Source organism: Leptidea sinapis, chromosome 30 (assembly GCF_905404315.1).
Source record: "Leptidea sinapis chromosome 30, ilLepSina1.1, whole genome shotgun sequence".
NCBI classification, from domain to species: Eukaryota; Metazoa; Arthropoda; class Insecta; order Lepidoptera; family Pieridae; genus Leptidea; species Leptidea sinapis.
This window is the reverse complement of record NC_066294.1, coordinates 3,804,146-3,821,949: the sequence shown is the minus strand read 5'-3', so window position 1 is coordinate 3,821,949 and position 17,804 is coordinate 3,804,146. Positions and strand designations below refer to the sequence as shown.

General features: G+C 35.3%; 2 protein-coding genes across 2 annotated transcripts; one reads left to right on the top strand and one right to left on the bottom strand.

The window, feature by feature from the left end:
- The first annotated feature begins 1,053 nt into the window (after positions 1-1,053).
- On the top strand, positions 1,054-13,505 carry LOC126973894 (glyoxylate reductase/hydroxypyruvate reductase-like). The gene is made up of 7 exons (XM_050821260.1): positions 1,054-1,303; positions 4,010-4,158; positions 6,472-6,661; positions 8,354-8,517; positions 9,246-9,410; positions 10,661-10,786; positions 13,343-13,505. Exons 1-7 carry the CDS (start codon positions 1,149-1,151, stop codon positions 13,462-13,464), a joined length of 1,071 nt encoding a protein of 356 aa, XP_050677217.1. The 5' UTR covers positions 1,054-1,148; the 3' UTR covers positions 13,465-13,505.
- A 1,197-nt stretch (positions 13,506-14,702) lies between these two features.
- LOC126973929 (ragulator complex protein LAMTOR3 homolog) lies at positions 14,703-17,643 on the bottom strand. Its single transcript, XM_050821305.1, has 3 exons — positions 17,460-17,643; positions 17,188-17,380; positions 14,703-14,912 (listed from the first exon to the last, which is right to left on the bottom strand). Exons 1-3 carry the CDS (start codon positions 17,501-17,503, stop codon positions 14,772-14,774), a joined length of 378 nt encoding a protein of 125 aa, XP_050677262.1. The 5' UTR covers positions 17,504-17,643; the 3' UTR covers positions 14,703-14,771.
- Positions 17,644-17,804: the final 161 nt, after the last annotated feature.

The window sequence follows — 17,804 nt, the reverse complement described above, 5'->3', positions numbered from 1 at the left end:
AAATACTTTACAGTCACTCACAAACTTTATACCTATCTCGTATATACAAAAAGTAAGTCAGTCATTAATAATACAATTACATTGTGTTCTGTGAATATAACCTACCCGGAACTACTTATAATCATTTGCATGAATGTGTAGGTATATCTGTGGTATGTATGAACATGGATCTCTGTTTATTTCTAGCGACATACAAGCATATTACTTACCTACGTAATTTTTTGCCAGCCCCGTCAGTCCAAGTCAGCAGTCAAATACATGTGTTTCGATAAGTTTCTAATGTCACGAAACGCATATTTTATTGTTAAAGCCTGATAAAGATCAGAGATATTATTATATCACAGCAAACCAGATCATTGGATTGGATCATCAGATTATCTTGGCTTTTATAAATTCCTGAACTTTAGTAGGTACACCATAAATTGTTATAATAATTAAATAAATAAAATACTTATGTACAATACGTTATGTTAAGAATTAGACAAACGAAGTATTATACTTAAAATAATATATGGTTATTAAATTTTCTTTTCTACACAGAAAATAATTTCATAACCTTATCCTTAAATCCCGAAATTCAAAATACGTCCTCTATAGTTTTACAGAATAACCAATCTGTCTACAACAATTACATAAAAAAACTTATTCTATATTATTTCCTCAAAAAAGTAATAAAAAATAGGCTTGATGATAATTGCTCCGAGTCCAACGAAAATCGAAATATATACCTACCTATTACAATAACCGTCAACAGCCTAACGTTGACAATAATAATTAGTTGACAATGCCGCCCGTGCATCGAGATCTTCCTACCTATATTATTTTTTTATTATGATTGTTACTCGTAAGCTTCGCTCAACAAATGCTCGTAAGGATGAAAATTATTATTACTAATAGCATAGGTATAATATAATAAATAATTAGTAAGTATTTTGCATGTAATTATCTTGTTCGTGATTCACGCGTTTTTTCTCTTAATTTCTTCAAGAATGCCATTCACCTACACAGTGCGCAGCTTTTTATAGCATTACAAAATCATTTTGGGCCTTGAACGTGTTTGAACTCAGTCTGCTAGCGGCATAGCTACAGTCTACAAATTTATAGTAAACTGATAACAATATCGCAGATAAAATCGAATTACGTAAAGAATGAATATCTCTACATTCATCTATGTATTTACCTTAGTATTTACCTTGTGGTTGCCGGTGATTGACGCGTTATCAACAAACATGACGAAGAATCTTAAAGTTTTGGTGTCTTCTAATGATTTTCCTGACAGTGCAGTCGCTTTGCTCGAAGAACAGTAAGTAAAATATAAGTAATTGTGTCGTTTATTATTATTAAGATTATGTAGGTTTTCTTGTATGTTCTCACTTACAAAACTTGGTACATATTTTGTCTATAATGGTGAAAATGCATAAAGTATTATTACCGGCATAGGAGGTTCTTGTTGTTCGAAGCTCAGATTTTAGAATTTAGTTTACTAATTCGTTTATAATGAGCTATTAGTTAAAATATCTACATCGGAATGTAAAATAGGTACATATTCTATAGCGAAACGAAGACATTATTTTGTTATGTTTTAATAGTTAGATTAAGAATTCGGCAAGTATATAAGAAAATCGTTTGTGTCTTTTGATTAAGTCAAGATTATATACAAAATTGTAATTATTTACTCAAAAGAGTAAAAATTTAAGGATATCAATTCACAATCTATAATGTAACCTACAAGATTGTACACTCTTCACAATTTTCTAATCACAATTGATAAAATAGTAAACATTTGAACAACTGCAAGAATGTAGCCCTCGTTAGAGTAAAAATGTTCTGATTTCTCACCAGTTCTGACTTCTGTGAAGGAGCATGACAAGTCAAGTGATGTCTGAAGTGAAGTATAATTTGTCATCTGTCAATAAATACTTCTGTGGTGTCAACTGTCAACTAAATCATAAACAAGTAATTTATTTTTTAAGGGACCGAAGGCATTCATGCATAGAAACAGCAATCATTGTTTTAAATTCTTATTCCGATCACTTTCACTCGCGTTGAGACACACGCTTAGTTTCTAAGTAGACGTTCGTTCGTTATATCTGGACAAGGCTTTAGAGGGGGTGAACGAGCAAATGGTTCACTTGATAGAAAGTAACCAACAATTGCCGCCAATGAACATCAGCAGTACTAGAGGTCAAGATATTCGTTGCGATGGGAGTACACTCGAGGGGAGGAGACTTGAGGGTCTAGACTATAGTTTCTCAACCTTATTTTACTCACCGCCCACTTTGAGAATATGTTTTTTTCTAGAGTATTTTCGTGTATTTTTTTGCCTTTTTAGACTATATTTTTTAATCTACCCACGCCCCATCTGCGCCATCTCAATGCCCCCTAATTTTCTCTGGGTCTTCTACTGCCCCCCTGAAAGCCTTAAACGCCCACAAGGGGGCGTTATCGCCCACGTTGAGAACCTATGGTCTAGACCCTCTTCAAGTCTTAAGTATAGGGTCGGGAATACAGCAGCCGGCAGATGGTCTCACAAAGTGTCTGTGCGAGGCAAATAATTTCTAGTTACTTGCGATTGTGGAATGCGAGACATGATACAGATGAAATTTACCATTTTAACATAAAGTTGAATGCGATCAAATACATAAAGCTATTAGGGAGCCCCCACCTAGAGGTGAGAACAGTGAATTTCCGCACACTAAGCCTTTTTGAGGCTAATATGGTATTCTCGTCCAAGTGACCACGCAACTGCTGTGCGATCAAATATGTTAAGCTAGTATTAGAGAGCCTCCAACTAGAAGTTAGAACAGTAGTTCATGTGAAGCTGAGTTTCTACACTAAGCTTTTAAAAGGCTAATTTAGTCTTCTGTTCCAAGTAACCACGCTTCTGAACGTCGCTCTATATGTCCACGCCAAGTTTACCAAAACAGGCTATGGCAATTAGTCAGTGTCCTAATCGTCGAGGTAAAACGACAAACGGAGAGTTTTTAGCAACGAGTGCGCGATTCTATCTTTTCTTTGGGTTAAACTGGACTAAGTTAAGACGACCCCATTCCGTAACACAGTCTCGACTTCAGACACGTTATGTTTGTTCCGATTTACGTGCCAGGGTAAGGTATACCTACCCCGTGATGTCTGTATAGTAATTAATGCCTTTGATTCATTTCAAAGTTATGCTGCAGAATCTGTAGGGGATAAAACGCAGCTTTGCGGGAGACCACCGTTTATGGGTTTCAATTCAGAGCATCTGCTGTCGATAGCAAAACTTGATGCTTCGATTACCCAAAAATCAAGTGATCCATTTGCATATCTTGTCGGGAAGGGAAACAGGAAAGTGAAAGACGCATTTGTCTCAATCGGTCTCGTGTGTGAGATATAATAACTACACGAAGATCAGCAGCTGAACAATCCTGACGGAACCTTTTACGTCGGTGTCAAATTTGATATAGGTTATTCCCCGTGCGTTCCGGCCCAAATCGGTTGTGCCCGTAAGATCACAACGTGACAATATTACCTATTTAAACTGCCCAAATTCCTGCCGCCACCTTACAGTGAGGTCCTTACCCGTTTTCTTAAAAAAACTTGCCTTTACAAATTATGTATTTAGTACATAGACACTATAATATAACAGCCAAATCCGGTGTTTCTGTACAATGAAATAAAAATAATAAAAAATAAAATGGTCGAAGGAAGAGAAATAGAATACAAATCAACGATTTTATAATTAATTTCTGTTTTTTTGTAAGCGCACACCTCCGAAACTACTGTATGGATTTCCATGTTGTTTTAATGGTGGGCAATGTAATTAGGAGCAGGATATAATATATTTTATATAATATTTAATCTTATATATATTTAATAAATTGGATATATATATTATAATCACATAGTTATCGAAAAAAAATGGGTTTAGAAAAAGAATTATGTACTGTAAGTATATACGCAATAAACTGCGAGCACAAGATAGTTAATATTAAATCTACCTGATCAAAAACATAATTTCTTTTAACAGTTTCACAGTACTTAAATCCCGGTACATCAACTTTGGTGAGGAGGGTCTCAATGAAAACAAGCAGGAATTACTGAATCTGATACCAGGATGCTCGGCCCTCATCTGGGTTTCACATCATCAAATCACCAAGGAGCTATTAGACAAAGCTGGTAAGTTTCTTGTATTATTTTTATTGGGTACGGACATTAACCGTTAGACATTTTTCTCAATTTTCAACATTTCATGGACAGGACAGGCGCCAAAATATAGAAAGTTTAGGTTCGAAAAACTCATGATGGAGAAAGAATTTGAGAGGATTCCTATTCGAGATAGTAACCAATAACATCTATTTGTATGTGTCGTCCTGGCTTGTAATGCCAGTACACCATTTCTGCCGCAAAAAAGGGATGCACTATATGAAATTAGATGGCATCCATTTGACAACAATTATAGCCCAGTGGTTACCCTGCCCGTTGAGCTAGAGTTCGCCAGTTCAAATCCCGGTAGGTAGGCATTTGGATTTTTGTTTCAGAAACATGGATATTTGTATAATATAATGTTAATATGTATGTTTATCGTATTAAATCTTTGTGTTGCACCCATAGTACAGGCTCTGCCGTGTTTAGGGCATTGCGTAACACTTATTTGATAACGATTTTCGTATTTATTTAAGTCTAGTAATTGAGACAAGCCTTTTTAAATGCTTCATGTAACGGATGGCCCTAAAAGCTGATGTATTTTAATTTGAAAGCTGTGGGTGCATGTGTCACAGGCGCATGAGATATTCCGACTTGTGTCTAAAATGACGGACGGATGCAGAGGGTTCGGGGTCCTATTGCATTACACTACACCGCAGGTCATTTTGTGGTGCATTGCGACTAGCATGCACTGTTATGGGCAGATAATGCCGCTTAACAGCAAGAGGAACTTTCTACTTCGTCCGTATTCCGTGAAGGCGTTAATACGCAAATTGTTGTCTCTTTCTTGCATAGTTATGACAATGAGTATGTAACAAAAAAACACGCTTTATCAAGTTTTACGTCAAGGTCTATGGACCGTATTCTCATAAAAAAATATCGAAAGATTTTTTAATGGTACCTACCACGTAGGTATTTAGATATTATGTGTATGTAGCCGACAGACTGCACTCAATATTGATAGTGACTTCCCTGATGTTCGTATTAATTATTAATCATACCTACCTCTTTCATTGGCAACACATACGTAAAAAATACATTATCACATCTCGAGATTCTGATAAAGTCGTTCAAACAATACGGTTACAATCTTGGAAACAGCTGTGGGTAAACACCAATTGTGATAAAACGAGTTGTTACTTTTTGTATCAGCTAAGTAGGTACAAAGACATTGATTGATTGCAGAAAAACAAGTAGAATACGAAATGCATTTTTTAAGTCTTAAAAATTCAAAAACTACGCCATTGGTTAGAGATTATTATGATGTCATAGTACATACACACCGAGCGCGCCAAAATGACAAGCGTTTAAATTATCTCGCATTCTTCCTTGACTTTTCCCTTTACTTGAGATCAGCCCTCCATGTTCATTAGCGCCAGGCCGTTCTCGTGGGTTGTCTGTGTATTTAGTTGTTCCTGTTCAATATCTTTCTTAACGGATGACCAGCACATGGCTGGCGGTCTTCCCATGCTCTTTTCCTTGTCTGTCTACTGTTTTTGAAGTAAAAACTTCCTTAGCACCGTTGTGATTTGAAATTCGTTGACACGAAAAAGCACGACAGTAAAAGAGAGAGACAAATAAATTCATATGATTTAACGGGGGAGAAAATGAGATATGAAGAATTATAAATTGTTTGTTTCCAGGCGATCATATTTGAAGAAGCTTTTGTCATATGTATGACTCGACTATACGTTAATATTATATTCTGACCTCAGGTGCACGACGTATTACTACTTAGACACCAGGGGAACATAAATATGGTACTGGTGATAATAATGTCTTTCATAGCGATTGAAATCATAAGTCATCCTAGCAACATGTTCCAGGACTTCATGTGCAGTCTAGAGGTTCACTCACAATGCAGGTTTCACTTCTGACATGTGTACTTTGTACGCACGCAATTTTTTAATAGAACGTAATTTTTTCAAGAAAAACAGACGAGCAAAACATTCACCTTATAGTTAATGATACGCCCTGCTCATTACAATGCAGTGCCGCTAAAGAACTTTCTTGTTAGAACCTCAATTTCTGAGCGGTGTTGGAATTACGCTCGTCACTTTGATACAAAAGATATTAAGTCTTATTAGCCCAGTAATTTCACTAACTAAAGCGTTCTTCAAACCGAAATACAGTAATGCTTGCACATTACTGGTTCACTGCAGAAAAAGGCACCACACTATACTTCTCGTTTTATTATTCTTATGAAGTGATATTAACGATAGAATCAAAACATATGCACATTCCGTATAAAAATACCATGCATAACATATGTATATTATGTCCTAGGCCCTCAACTAAAGATCGTAAGCACAGCATCAGCTGGTTACAACAACTGCAATCTTCCCGAGCTGAAGGCGCGAGGCATCAAGCTGACCAACACTCCTGATGTGCTGAGCGCGGCGGTCGGTGAGATAGCCGTGTCCCTGATGATCGCTGCAGCCAGACGTTTTACGGAAAACCTTGACCAAGTCCGCAGGTATATCTTAAGCAAGAGTTTTCAAATTTTGTCAATGTTTTGGTGGTAAAAGGATGAACACGTGCAACTTTCGAAGAGGAAAGAGCAATGACGATATGTTTTAAGCACCTTTTGAGTCGGATAGTGCATTATTTGTTCCAGGTCTTAGCTTTATGATTATCACAGTTTCTAGAAAATTCGCGAATGTGCAACAATATATAGAACAGAATTACACCGCTATGTGTAAATAATTCTTAGACAGCTGATAATATAGGATAAGATTTGGGTAATAATGTGCCAAAATTAAGAATTTTTATTTAAACAACATTTAGCATAATTAAATGAGATACTAAGATTATGTGAATGAGCAATTGAATAACCATTTAATGTAATTTACTCTTAAACAGAATTCAGATTAAAATATTTGGTGACATTGAACTAAAATGTAGGTAATTCAGTGTTCAGCTAAGCATTAAATTACTTTGTGATTTACAATTTGTCATAAAGTGGTGTTGAAACCACGAACCGTACCTACTTACCTTCGAAGGGGACTGAAGTAGGCGAAATCGATATTTTGTGTATAAAATAGCTAATTGTAGTTTATTCCTGGTATTTATTTATGGTAAGGCAAAAATTTTTCGCCCTATTGTGCTAAAATATTAGTAATGTCTAATTACGCATGATTTTATTCGTGAAGGATTACGGGAATAATCTCTTCATTCATGTGATAATTGATTTCACATTATTTAACTTTGGAATAATTAATCCTAGTAGATTATACATTTTTGTAAGACCCACAGATGAAACAAACTAAATAAGTACACTAATTTGAAAATAAAATAACCCCTATTAAGCTTAAAATTTGTATTATTTTGTAGCAAGCTAGATCATCTTGTTGTAATTGCTTTCGTCTTTGCCACATTTGTTGCAGTTGCAGTATTTTAAGTCAAGGTTGTGTGTTTAATGAGCTTCTAAAATTTTTTCCTGCTGATTTTTTTTTAAAGGAACACGAAACAGTTGTAGGTTTTTTTTAATGATATACGGGATGAGACGAACAGGACGTTCGGCTGATGGCAATTGATACGCCATGCCCATTACAATGCAGTGCCGCTCAGAATTCTTAAAATCTCAAAAATTCTAAGCGGCACTACAACTGCGCTCGTCACCTTGAGACATAAGATGTTAAGTCTCATTTGCCCAGTAATTTCACTAGCTACGGCGCCATTCAGACCGAAACACAATAATGCCTACACATTACAGCTGCTTCACGGCAGAAATAGGCGCCGGCATCTAGCCGGCATTCTGTGCTAAGGAGCCTTCCACTGGTAAAAGAAAGTGTAGGTCTCATGAACATCTGTGTTATTACTAACTATTAAAGAATTTAAAACAATGTCTAATTTTTAATACTTTTACCTAATTTTCACTCTAAGCACGGTGTTTCCAGCAGGATACAATATGGTACCTTAAAAAAGAGCGCTTATCTACATCTTTCAAAGAGGCCGGAAATATTACTGTAATTCCTCTGGTGTTGCAGGAGAATGTGGGTAGCGTCGATCACTTCACATTAGGTGACCGGTATTCACGCTTTTATCGGAGAGGAAGCCACTCCGCTTCCATAAAAAGAATAACTTCGGTACCAAAAGACATTAAACCTGTTATAAATATACAAAGTCAGCAAATTTATTATTCTTATTACTCTTTCTTTTATTACAGAGGTGAATGGGAAATAGGTTTCCAAAAGGTCCTAGGGCAGGACTTGCGTGGAAGTACAGTGGGTATTGTCGGGTTTGGAGGCATCGGACAAGCAACAGCTAAACGGTTGGCCGGTTTTGAAGTCGGCAAGTTCATCTACACTGGCCATAACGAGAAACCACAAGGTAAGGCCTTTAGTACGATCCTGAATATTATTTCTTTTGCCTACTTTCTACCTCATCAAAAATATGTCCTCAGTAAAAGAAGGAGATTGTTTGTCTAACTAGGTGTTATTTTTGCCGAAATCCATAATTATTTAAGTATTATGAATTATCTTGAGTTTTAATGGAAGTTCCAGAAATCGGCGACTCCTGAGGATGATTCATGTAGAGGCAAAATACGTATCGTATTGGTTAAGTAGGTAAGACGAATCTTTGCGGAATTGACACTCTTATTAATGATAAGTATTCCAGAGAATGTTAAATGCTAGGCCAAAAAGAATCTATGATAACATGGCGAACCTTTCGCTTTATCAAATTTTAACTGCAGATGGAAATCGGTATTTATGAGACTATAAGCAGAAAATATTACTTTCTGAACTGATATATATATATATATATATTTTTTTTTAAGAGGAGGCAAACGGGCAAGATGCTCACGGGATGGAGCGCTCTGAGGTAACTAACTGCTTTTGGACATCCGCAACAACAAGTGTCAAGAGATGCGTTCGCAGCCTTTAAGTTGGAGTTGAGTACCTATGCTGTTACCATGAAGGTCCCTAAGTCGTATCAGTTTGGGAAAACTGCAGCCGGCAATTGATTCCACAAAGTGACAGAAAAAGAAATTGCTCTGCTTGGTATCCTTATTGTTAAAAATCCAAAGTTAAATAATTCTTTAATTACATTACTTCCAGCTAAAGAATTTAATGCACAGCTGGTGCCACTGGACGAATTATTAGCAGAAAGCGACTTTATATTGCTATCAGCGCCATTGACGGATGAGACCAGACACATGATCAACAAGACGACACTGGCTAAGATGAAGAAGAACGCCATTGTTGTAAATGTTGGACGCGGTGGTGAGAAAACAATTTTTTTGTCTTTCCCGTTTCTTCGTTTCGGCTAATCTCCGAAATGGCTCGATTGAATACTTTGATTTATGAAATATTTTTCTGATTTTTATGACAATAAGAAACGAGACGAGCAGGTCGTTCAGCTGATGGTAATAGATATGCCCCGCCCATTACAATGTAGTGCCGCTCAGCTCAAAATCTCAAAAATTCTGATCGGTACTTCAATTGCGCTCGTCTCCTTGAGACATAAGATGTTAAGTCTCGTTTGCCGAAACACAATAATGCTTACACATTACTACTTCACGGCACAAAAAGGCGGCGATGTGGTACCCATAATCTAGCCGGCATCCTGTACTCTGTCTCCCACTGGGTGTGTATTTTTTATCACTCACCCTCCAATTGAGGGTATGGGATAATAAATAATAATTACAGTTCTAGACATTTCTCGCCTCCGCACCCCTTACCCTACCGCCAATTTGATGCACCAATCGTTACTGCGCCGGTTCCTCGCTATTTCTCTTTTTACATGGCGATAGGTAGTCTTATCACATGAAGTTAACTAGAGTTATGACTTCACTATTATTATACGATTTACGATTTTAAGAACTTTATTTTCTCAGAAGAATATTACAATATTCACTTATAGAGAAAATATATTCTAATTACTATATAATATAATATAATATGCGAGCCGTGAGAATATAACAATATCTAAAATATATCGATTATTTTTTTCTTCTTTAACTATAAACATTAACAGAGTAAGTAAAGTGGAAAAAAAAAACAGTAAACACACACTAGATGAAACACTTAAAAAGAAATAACTATACAAATTATAATCTAAAGAACATTCATAAATAAGTTACCTACACTACACTAATGAATATCAACTAAAGACACAATTCTGAATACAATAATACAAGAACTTTAGTGAATTACGCGATCGAGCGGCGCGATGCGCATGCGCAGACCGTTATTCGCAATTTGTAAATATTATAAAGCTTTGACTACACTGCAGCAACAATTATTCATCTACTTATTTTTAAACTGTAACAATTTTTTATTTATATTTTTAAATATTATATTTTTAAATGTTTTCTTTTAATATTTTTTTAAAAGTATTTAAGCTTTTGATTTCTTTAATGTCTTTGGGGAGGCTGTTGTAAAGTTTCGCCCCTTCAAACATGATATTCTTTTTTCCGTAATTAGTTCTAGGTGTTTTTATATTATCACTACAATAACATTTCATTTTTCAGATTTAATCAACCAAGACGATTTATATGACGCTCTTAAGAACAATCAGATATATGCAGCTGGTCTTGATGTGACCACACCAGAGCCACTCCCTAAGGATCACAAGCTCTTCACATTGTCTAATTTGTGTAAGTAAAAGTTATCTCTTAACTTTTAAAGTTGTCACAGATATATATTAGTTATTACTAAGATTACAATAATTCAGTGCACCAACAAAACTCCTGTAAATAAATGAAAAAAGGATTCACGCGCTTTTTTTAAGGTATCCATGTCGTATCATCCTGGAAACACCTCCCAAGGAAACGAACAGTTTAGACAGATTTGCCTTGCATACCAAAGATGAGAGCAAAACTCCATATGTGTCGCTTCGTCGCTCTGTAAAAACTAAACGAAATAGGAACCTGAGAGTTGAACAAAGCAAACAGAATTTTATAACGAGGCGGTACTCGAACCGTTAGCTCAGTTGGTTAGAGCACCGGCACGGAACGCCGGAGGTCGTGGGTTCGAATCCCGTATCGTTCATAAAATCCTAGAAGTGAGGGTTATCACTTTAAAAACATAACATATTGTTTAGGAAACACAACCTATACAGAGCGGGAAGATTACGAAGAAGAGAGGTCCTCATTTGCATTTATTCCATATTTTATTTCTGTTTTCGAATATTTGTTTATTAGTATCTTAAAAATGTATCTGGTAGTCACTAGAACAATGTTTTGTCGTTCGAATGACCAGTTATTAGTTATTTTGCGATACTAAGAACCAAAGTTTTTGCAATTTTTGTTTTTGAATGACGAGCAATATAGTTTATTTGCGATACTAAGAACTAAACTTATTGTAATTGTTGTTACTCTATGATCAACCATAGACTTCTAAGCAGTAGAGTAACCTTTTTTTATAAACTTTGCAGGAGCAAACGTATCTTTACACGTCATGTGCATTTTATAATATATTTTCAGTCGTTCTCCCCCACATTGGAAGTGCTACAGCACGCACACGCAATGATATGGCATTCTTAGCCGCCAGAAACGTTGTGAACGCCTTACAAGGACAACCATTACTGACTCCAATCTGTACATGCGAATATTGAATGTTTAATATGGCTGGTTAGATTATATTTATTGATGTAGTAGCTACGTTGGTAGGGACATCAGCATATTTATTGACAAGCAATTCGAGAGATTTCGATTCTGTCAAAAGTAGCAGTAGATTTAACTGTAGTTGTAGTTTTAGTCCGTGAAAGTATTGCCCATCCGAACTATTTTTGCCACAAAATACAAGTTGAAATCGGAATATATCTGTATTACAGTTTGGTGTTGTGCCAGTGGAATTACAGGCACGAGACATTACAACTAAGTCTTAGGCGCTATCTCCACGAGCGTAAGATATTATTGCCGTGGCACGTATTATTATAAACTCGTATACCTAGATCTCGTATATAGCATCGCTGTGTCGCATCTACACAGCCATTGGTAGGCGCCTAGTGCCCTGGTCTTGAATGATAGGGAGATCTTAGCATCCAATTAAAAAGTAGACTGTAAATAATAAATTTAATTCGTGAAGTTCAATTGACAAAGGTAATATTACGTTAACACGACAGTCTGTTCGTATCAAAAGTGACGGTCGCGACTCGCGAGGCTCTCTGCTACGCGACCGTATCGCAGCTAAAACCGGTCTGTCCGCGCGACCGTCTTAATTCGGCCGCTTAACACAGCGACCGTGTCGCTAACAGCCATGTTATTGCGGTAATTCAAGTGTCTAAATGCGAACAAAACTATGTATCGTCTCGGACTTGCGATATCAAATGAACTAATTTCAACAAAATAAATGTAAGTGTCGTCGCTATCAGGTGCCGTTACGGGATAACCGTCGTTTCTTGGAAGTATCGCCTAAGGTTGACGGACTTAACGCTAATCCAAAAGTCATATCGTCTGTTTATATACGTTCGTATATCATCAGTGTATCAGTATTCTCATATCACACTACTTGTTCTTATAAAAATAATATTTTTATGTCGTCATACTTGGTAAAGTAATCTTATAATATTTTTTTTATTTAGTAGCTAGTAACGCCTCGATCGTCTGTTATTTTCTCTTTCTTCCTCGTCTAAAGCAATGGCTATCATTGCCAATTCCCTCATTGTCAATTTTCTAACTGCCATCGTATCGTATTAATCCTCTCAAAAGATCTTGCTGACGCGTCTGCCTCACACGGAATCAGGTGAATTACTACAAAGGAGACAACAGCGCACAGGGACCGCTCGGATATGGCACTCGGATGATACGGAGATGCTATGCGGACCCTCCCGTCACTAAAATCGTTACGCACGGGCTGTCACGCGGATGATAATGAGATGATATACTGACGCTCCGGTCATTAAAGCCGATACATACGACTTTGATACGCTCTAGTGGGCATAGTAGAGTGTATCGAGTTGCTTGTCGTGTCTGATACGTTCATAGCACGGTCATGGTGTGATATTGTAGTGGGTAGACTCCTTAACGTATCGTTCATAAAATATAATGATTTGACTCGACAGTTGTGACATCATTAACAGATAAGAAATAAATAAATAAAAAGATAATAATAACTTGATCTTGCCTGCTGATAATAAATTGACATCTCAAGAAAATAAAAAATTTGAAAAGTCAAATTAAAATTGTTTAAAATCAATATTTGGTTTTCAGTCGTTCTACCCCACATTGGAAGCGCTACAGTACGCACACGTAATGACATGGCAATCTTAGCTGCGAACAATGTCATCAACGCCTTATATGGAAAACCTTTGCTGACTCCAGTCCGTTTGTAAATTTTAAGTTAATACAATATTATTGGAAACTCAATAAAATACAATAAAGTTGCATTAATAAATTGAAAAGCTGTGTTTTTATTGTTATACATTACATCATATACATTAAAAAAATCTTATAGTATATGTATTCAGTTGAAATTTTATTAGTATTTTAGCACTTCCTCTTCCTCTGACTTCAGCGGAAAGCTAGCTTTAAAGGAAAGAAAACTGACATCATAAGAGATTGCACAGAAAATGCCTCCACCTGAACATGAAAACCAAGTTACTCATGCAGCTGCAGATTTCGCCATGCAAACCAAAGGGTATCAGTGGGAGGTGCACACGATGCCGGCTAGATTATAGGTACCACAACGGCGCCTATTTGTGCCGTGAAGCAGTAATGTGTAAGCATTACTGTGTTTCGGTCTGAAGGGCGCCGTAGCTAGTGAAATTACTGGTCAAATGAGACTTAACATCTTGTCTCAAGGTGACGAGCGCAGTTGTAGTGCCACTCAGAATTTATGGGGTTTTCAAGAATCCTGAGCGGCACTGAATTGTAATGGGCAGGGCGTATCAATTACCATCAGCTGAACGTCCTGCTCGTCTAATCCCTTATTTTCATAAAAAAAACTATCTGATGAATTTTATTGCAAGTTGTTTATACACCTGTCCATACGACATAAGCGATATGCCTGTTATTTTTCTGGATGATAGAGCAAATTGAAACCATGGTGATGCTGATTTAAAGATATATTTATTTTCAAAATATTTATTTTCAAATAAAAGTGTGCCAACTACCTCAACAAAGACTAAATCTAGATGGCATAGTTACCACAGTAGACATATGTACCAATACGGAAACTCTCTACAAACGTTAAAAATGACACACTCACACATACATGCGCATCGACGAGGACCATAAGCAGTTTTCGCGGTCAATACGAGTCGAGTGTCACGAAAGTTGTGTCTATTCACCCCATTTTATTGTATAAAGCATAAGCATACATATATATACTTCTTAGAAGAAATTGTTTATCTTACTAACTATACAAAATATCTGTATCTCTGCCCTTTACTACATTTACATTTCTTTGAGTGTAACAATCACAAGGTTTTACAATTAAGTAGTGAATTTGAATGCTATCTTTAATGCTAATAAATTTCAATAATATATTTTTATAGTATGTATTACTTACAAGATGTAAGCGTAAAATTAATCAAAATACCACAAAATTATCGCAATACTTGAGTCTATGTTTATAAAAGTAGAAAACTTACAACATAACAGTATTAATTAATGATTCAGGTAATAATCTTGATAATTATCATGGTGCATCTAAAACAACAGATTCCAAATCTTTCAAGTATGGGTCTATTTGGCTTTCCAATGCAAGAATGTGTCCTGTATTGCAATTGTCACTACCAATAAATGTTATGACTAAAGGTAGTTTATTTATTTGAATAACCTGAAAACAGAATAAGTGATTTATTATAAAAAGATTCACAAGTCAATTTAAAGTTAATATGTCTTGTTTATACATAGGCACTGTGATAACATATTTGTATTGAAAACATGGATGTTTAAAGTTTACTACAAGGGCCGCAACTTTGGATAAACTTTTTAATGTGGCCTTGTGTTTGATATAGGGACACCTGAAAAGTGAGAACACTCAGGGCTCAATGCACAGTGGGGCCTCCATATAAGAGGGGCCCAACAATAGACTTTGGAGCAAAAATCAATTCCAGACTGTAACATAACTGTACATAAACTTTAAAATTTTCTTAAAAGTAATAAACTTCTCTTTTGATATTATTTTTCACACTTTACCTACAGTACAAACATGATTATAAACCTAATATTTGTTCACTCTCACCAGGCAATCAATAAAATATAAAATTCTCAAATGGCCCTTGAAAGAACTTGTAGTTTACACATTGTTAAGGAAGTAGCTCTCATTTTCAAAACTTATAAAAAAAGTAATCTTCAAATTATGATGGGACAAAACCAAAGCTTTCTGAGCATTGAGTGATTTAATTCGGGAAATGGATTTCAGCTGAATCATTAATGATTTTTCAGGGAAAAAACTAAGAAGGTTCCCTTCATTAACACTATAATTTAATTTTAGATCATTCTTGTTTCTGTTTATATATTTATTAAATAATAATAGAATCTATACTTGGTTTCACAATAAATTATTTATTGTTAAACTTGAATGAAAAAATGTCCATTATATTTTGAAAATAATTTGGGGCCAGGTGTCCTCCACTCCTTTGTTGCTTCCAGGTCTCTAAATCCAGAATTGGTAACACTCCTGTGATACTTATGTTGTAACAACAATGCTTGACAGGTAGTATCACTCACCCCCAAGAGATTAATGTGCTTGTTTGTCCTTCTATCTTTATTAATACATATCAATAAAATTGGAGTGTCTGTTTGTAATATTGAAATAACTGTTTTTTACTACATGTATATGAATATATATACATATACTTACAGGTACACACACCAAAATATATTTTTTTACAATTTTATTGGCAGGTAGCTCTGATGTAATGAGGAGTAACTTAGCTTACATTTATTTTAGAAAAATAAAGTAATATTGCAATTGCCAGCTCAGCTAGTAATGTATATAATAAATATAAATCCAGTGTCTTAATGTTCCCAATGAACTCCTAAACTAATGAACAGATTTTAATGGGAATTACTTCAGGGAGTGCAGTTTAGTCCAACTTGAGAGATAGGATAGTTTGTATTTTGATTTGCGACCCATAATTCTTTTTATTTCCTTTGTATATTTGTTTTGTATGGACATATTTTCCATGAGAATTTTTTGACACACAGTTTGACAGTTCTGCTGTGAAAAAATTTCATTATAACAACAGGCTGCATATTTTACGAAATAATACTCCATGTTATGAAATGTTATTGGTAAATTCATAAAAAATTGTATTTTATTATTATGTACAGAACAACATCTGTCTGGTCAGTTAGAAAATAATATTCGCAGTGGCTATTTGTACGGGTACTGGACGAATAAATTATATTTATTCATACATTTATTCATTTTTTTTTTAAATTAAGAATGAATGGGATGATTAACTTGTTTTGTGTATTGTAATAAGATTAGTAGCACTATAAACATGGACCAAATCTCTATCACTATGATTTATAAAATAGGTTAGGTTATGTTAGAACAGTTAAAACAACGCACGAGCCGAGCGTAGCGGGCCGCGAGAGCGGCCTGCGAGTGCCAGAAACGAATTCTAGGCGTTTCTCTTTCTTTCCTCCCCATAAAAATGTCATAATTTGTGGTTAGGTTATAATGCTTTTTTCTCTGGAACAGTGCATTACCTTGTAATTAAAAAGAGTGGTAGCATTATAATCATGGACTAAAGCTCTATCAATTAAAATATTTATTACCTCATAATTCGTGCTACGGGATACTAAGTTTTAACCCAAATTTCATTCAATGATGTCCTTTTTCTCTCTAATCCGATAATCGGACGACTAATTAAATTCATTCATCCAGTCGCCGGACAAATAGCAACAGGCTAATAATAAATTGTTTATCCAGTACCCGTATTAATAATTATAAATTGTTCGTACGGTAACTGTATTAATAATTATAAATTGTTCGTACAGTACCCATATTAATAGACTCAGCCAATAATATTTGTGACATAATAGTGATCAATAATAATATAAATTTCTTTGACTATAGTACAAGACTTAAGTCTTACCTGATAACTAGAATACATTGAGATAATAGTTTTATTTTTTCCTAGACCAAGCTTACTCGCTTGATCAGTGGCCATTCCAAAGGTGGATATGAAATTTGGTTTCAAAGCGAGTTGTGGAGCTTTTTCTGTAACAGATCGTACGACTGGGACACCATCACGATCAGTTATTACGATACAATGTAGACCATTGACTCTAAAATAAAAAACGAATTGTAATATAGTATTGCGCCCAACTGTTTTGAAATGTCCAAAATCTTTTAAAAAAGGCTTACTTTTCAAGAAGCTGGTTTAAATGTTTTCTTAAGTCGTCAACCATTTTAAATGAACATCAACCTCAGTCCTCCACCAAGTAACAATAACTGCAAACAATGCAAAACAAAATTAAGATTTAACTTAAAATTAAGTCAACAGTAAATAAAAATATCATGGATATTTGTGAATTGTGACATATATCTTAAAATACAGCTGACTTTGAAGTATATGAAGTATTGAATTATGAATGAGCTTCGTAAATACACAGAGCATAATAATTGCAGTACAATTTTATACGTCAAAGTCAGCTGATTGGTCAAGAGGTAAAAGATGAGCGAAGATCTAGTTTACTTAACTTTGTTATA

What these genes read in the sequence shown, in the direction of transcription:
- LOC126973894 (XM_050821260.1), top strand. Translation starts at nt 1,149, where the DNA reads ATGAATATCTCTACATTCATCTATGTATTTACCTTAGTATTTACCTTG. An exon ending in GTCGCTTTGCTCGAAGAACA is followed by an intron (nt 1,304 to 4,009) that starts GTAAGTAAAATA and finishes TTCTTTTAACAG; the next exon opens with TTTCACAGTACTTAAATCCC. An exon ending in CTTCACATTGTCTAATTTGT is followed by an intron (nt 10,787 to 13,342) that starts GTAAGTAAAAGT and finishes TTTGGTTTTCAG; the next exon opens with TCGTTCTACCCCACATTGGA.
- LOC126973929 (XM_050821305.1), bottom strand. Translation starts at nt 17,503, where the DNA reads ATGGTTGACGACTTAAGAAAACATTTAAACCAGCTTCTTGAAAA. An exon ending in TTAAACCAGCTTCTTGAAAA is followed by an intron (nt 17,381 to 17,459) that starts GTAAGCCTTTTT and finishes TTTTTATTTTAG; the next exon opens with AGTCAATGGTCTACATTGTA. An exon ending in CAATGTATTCTAGTTATCAG is followed by an intron (nt 14,913 to 17,187) that starts GTAAGACTTAAG and finishes TTCTGTTTTCAG; the next exon opens with GTTATTCAAATAAATAAACT.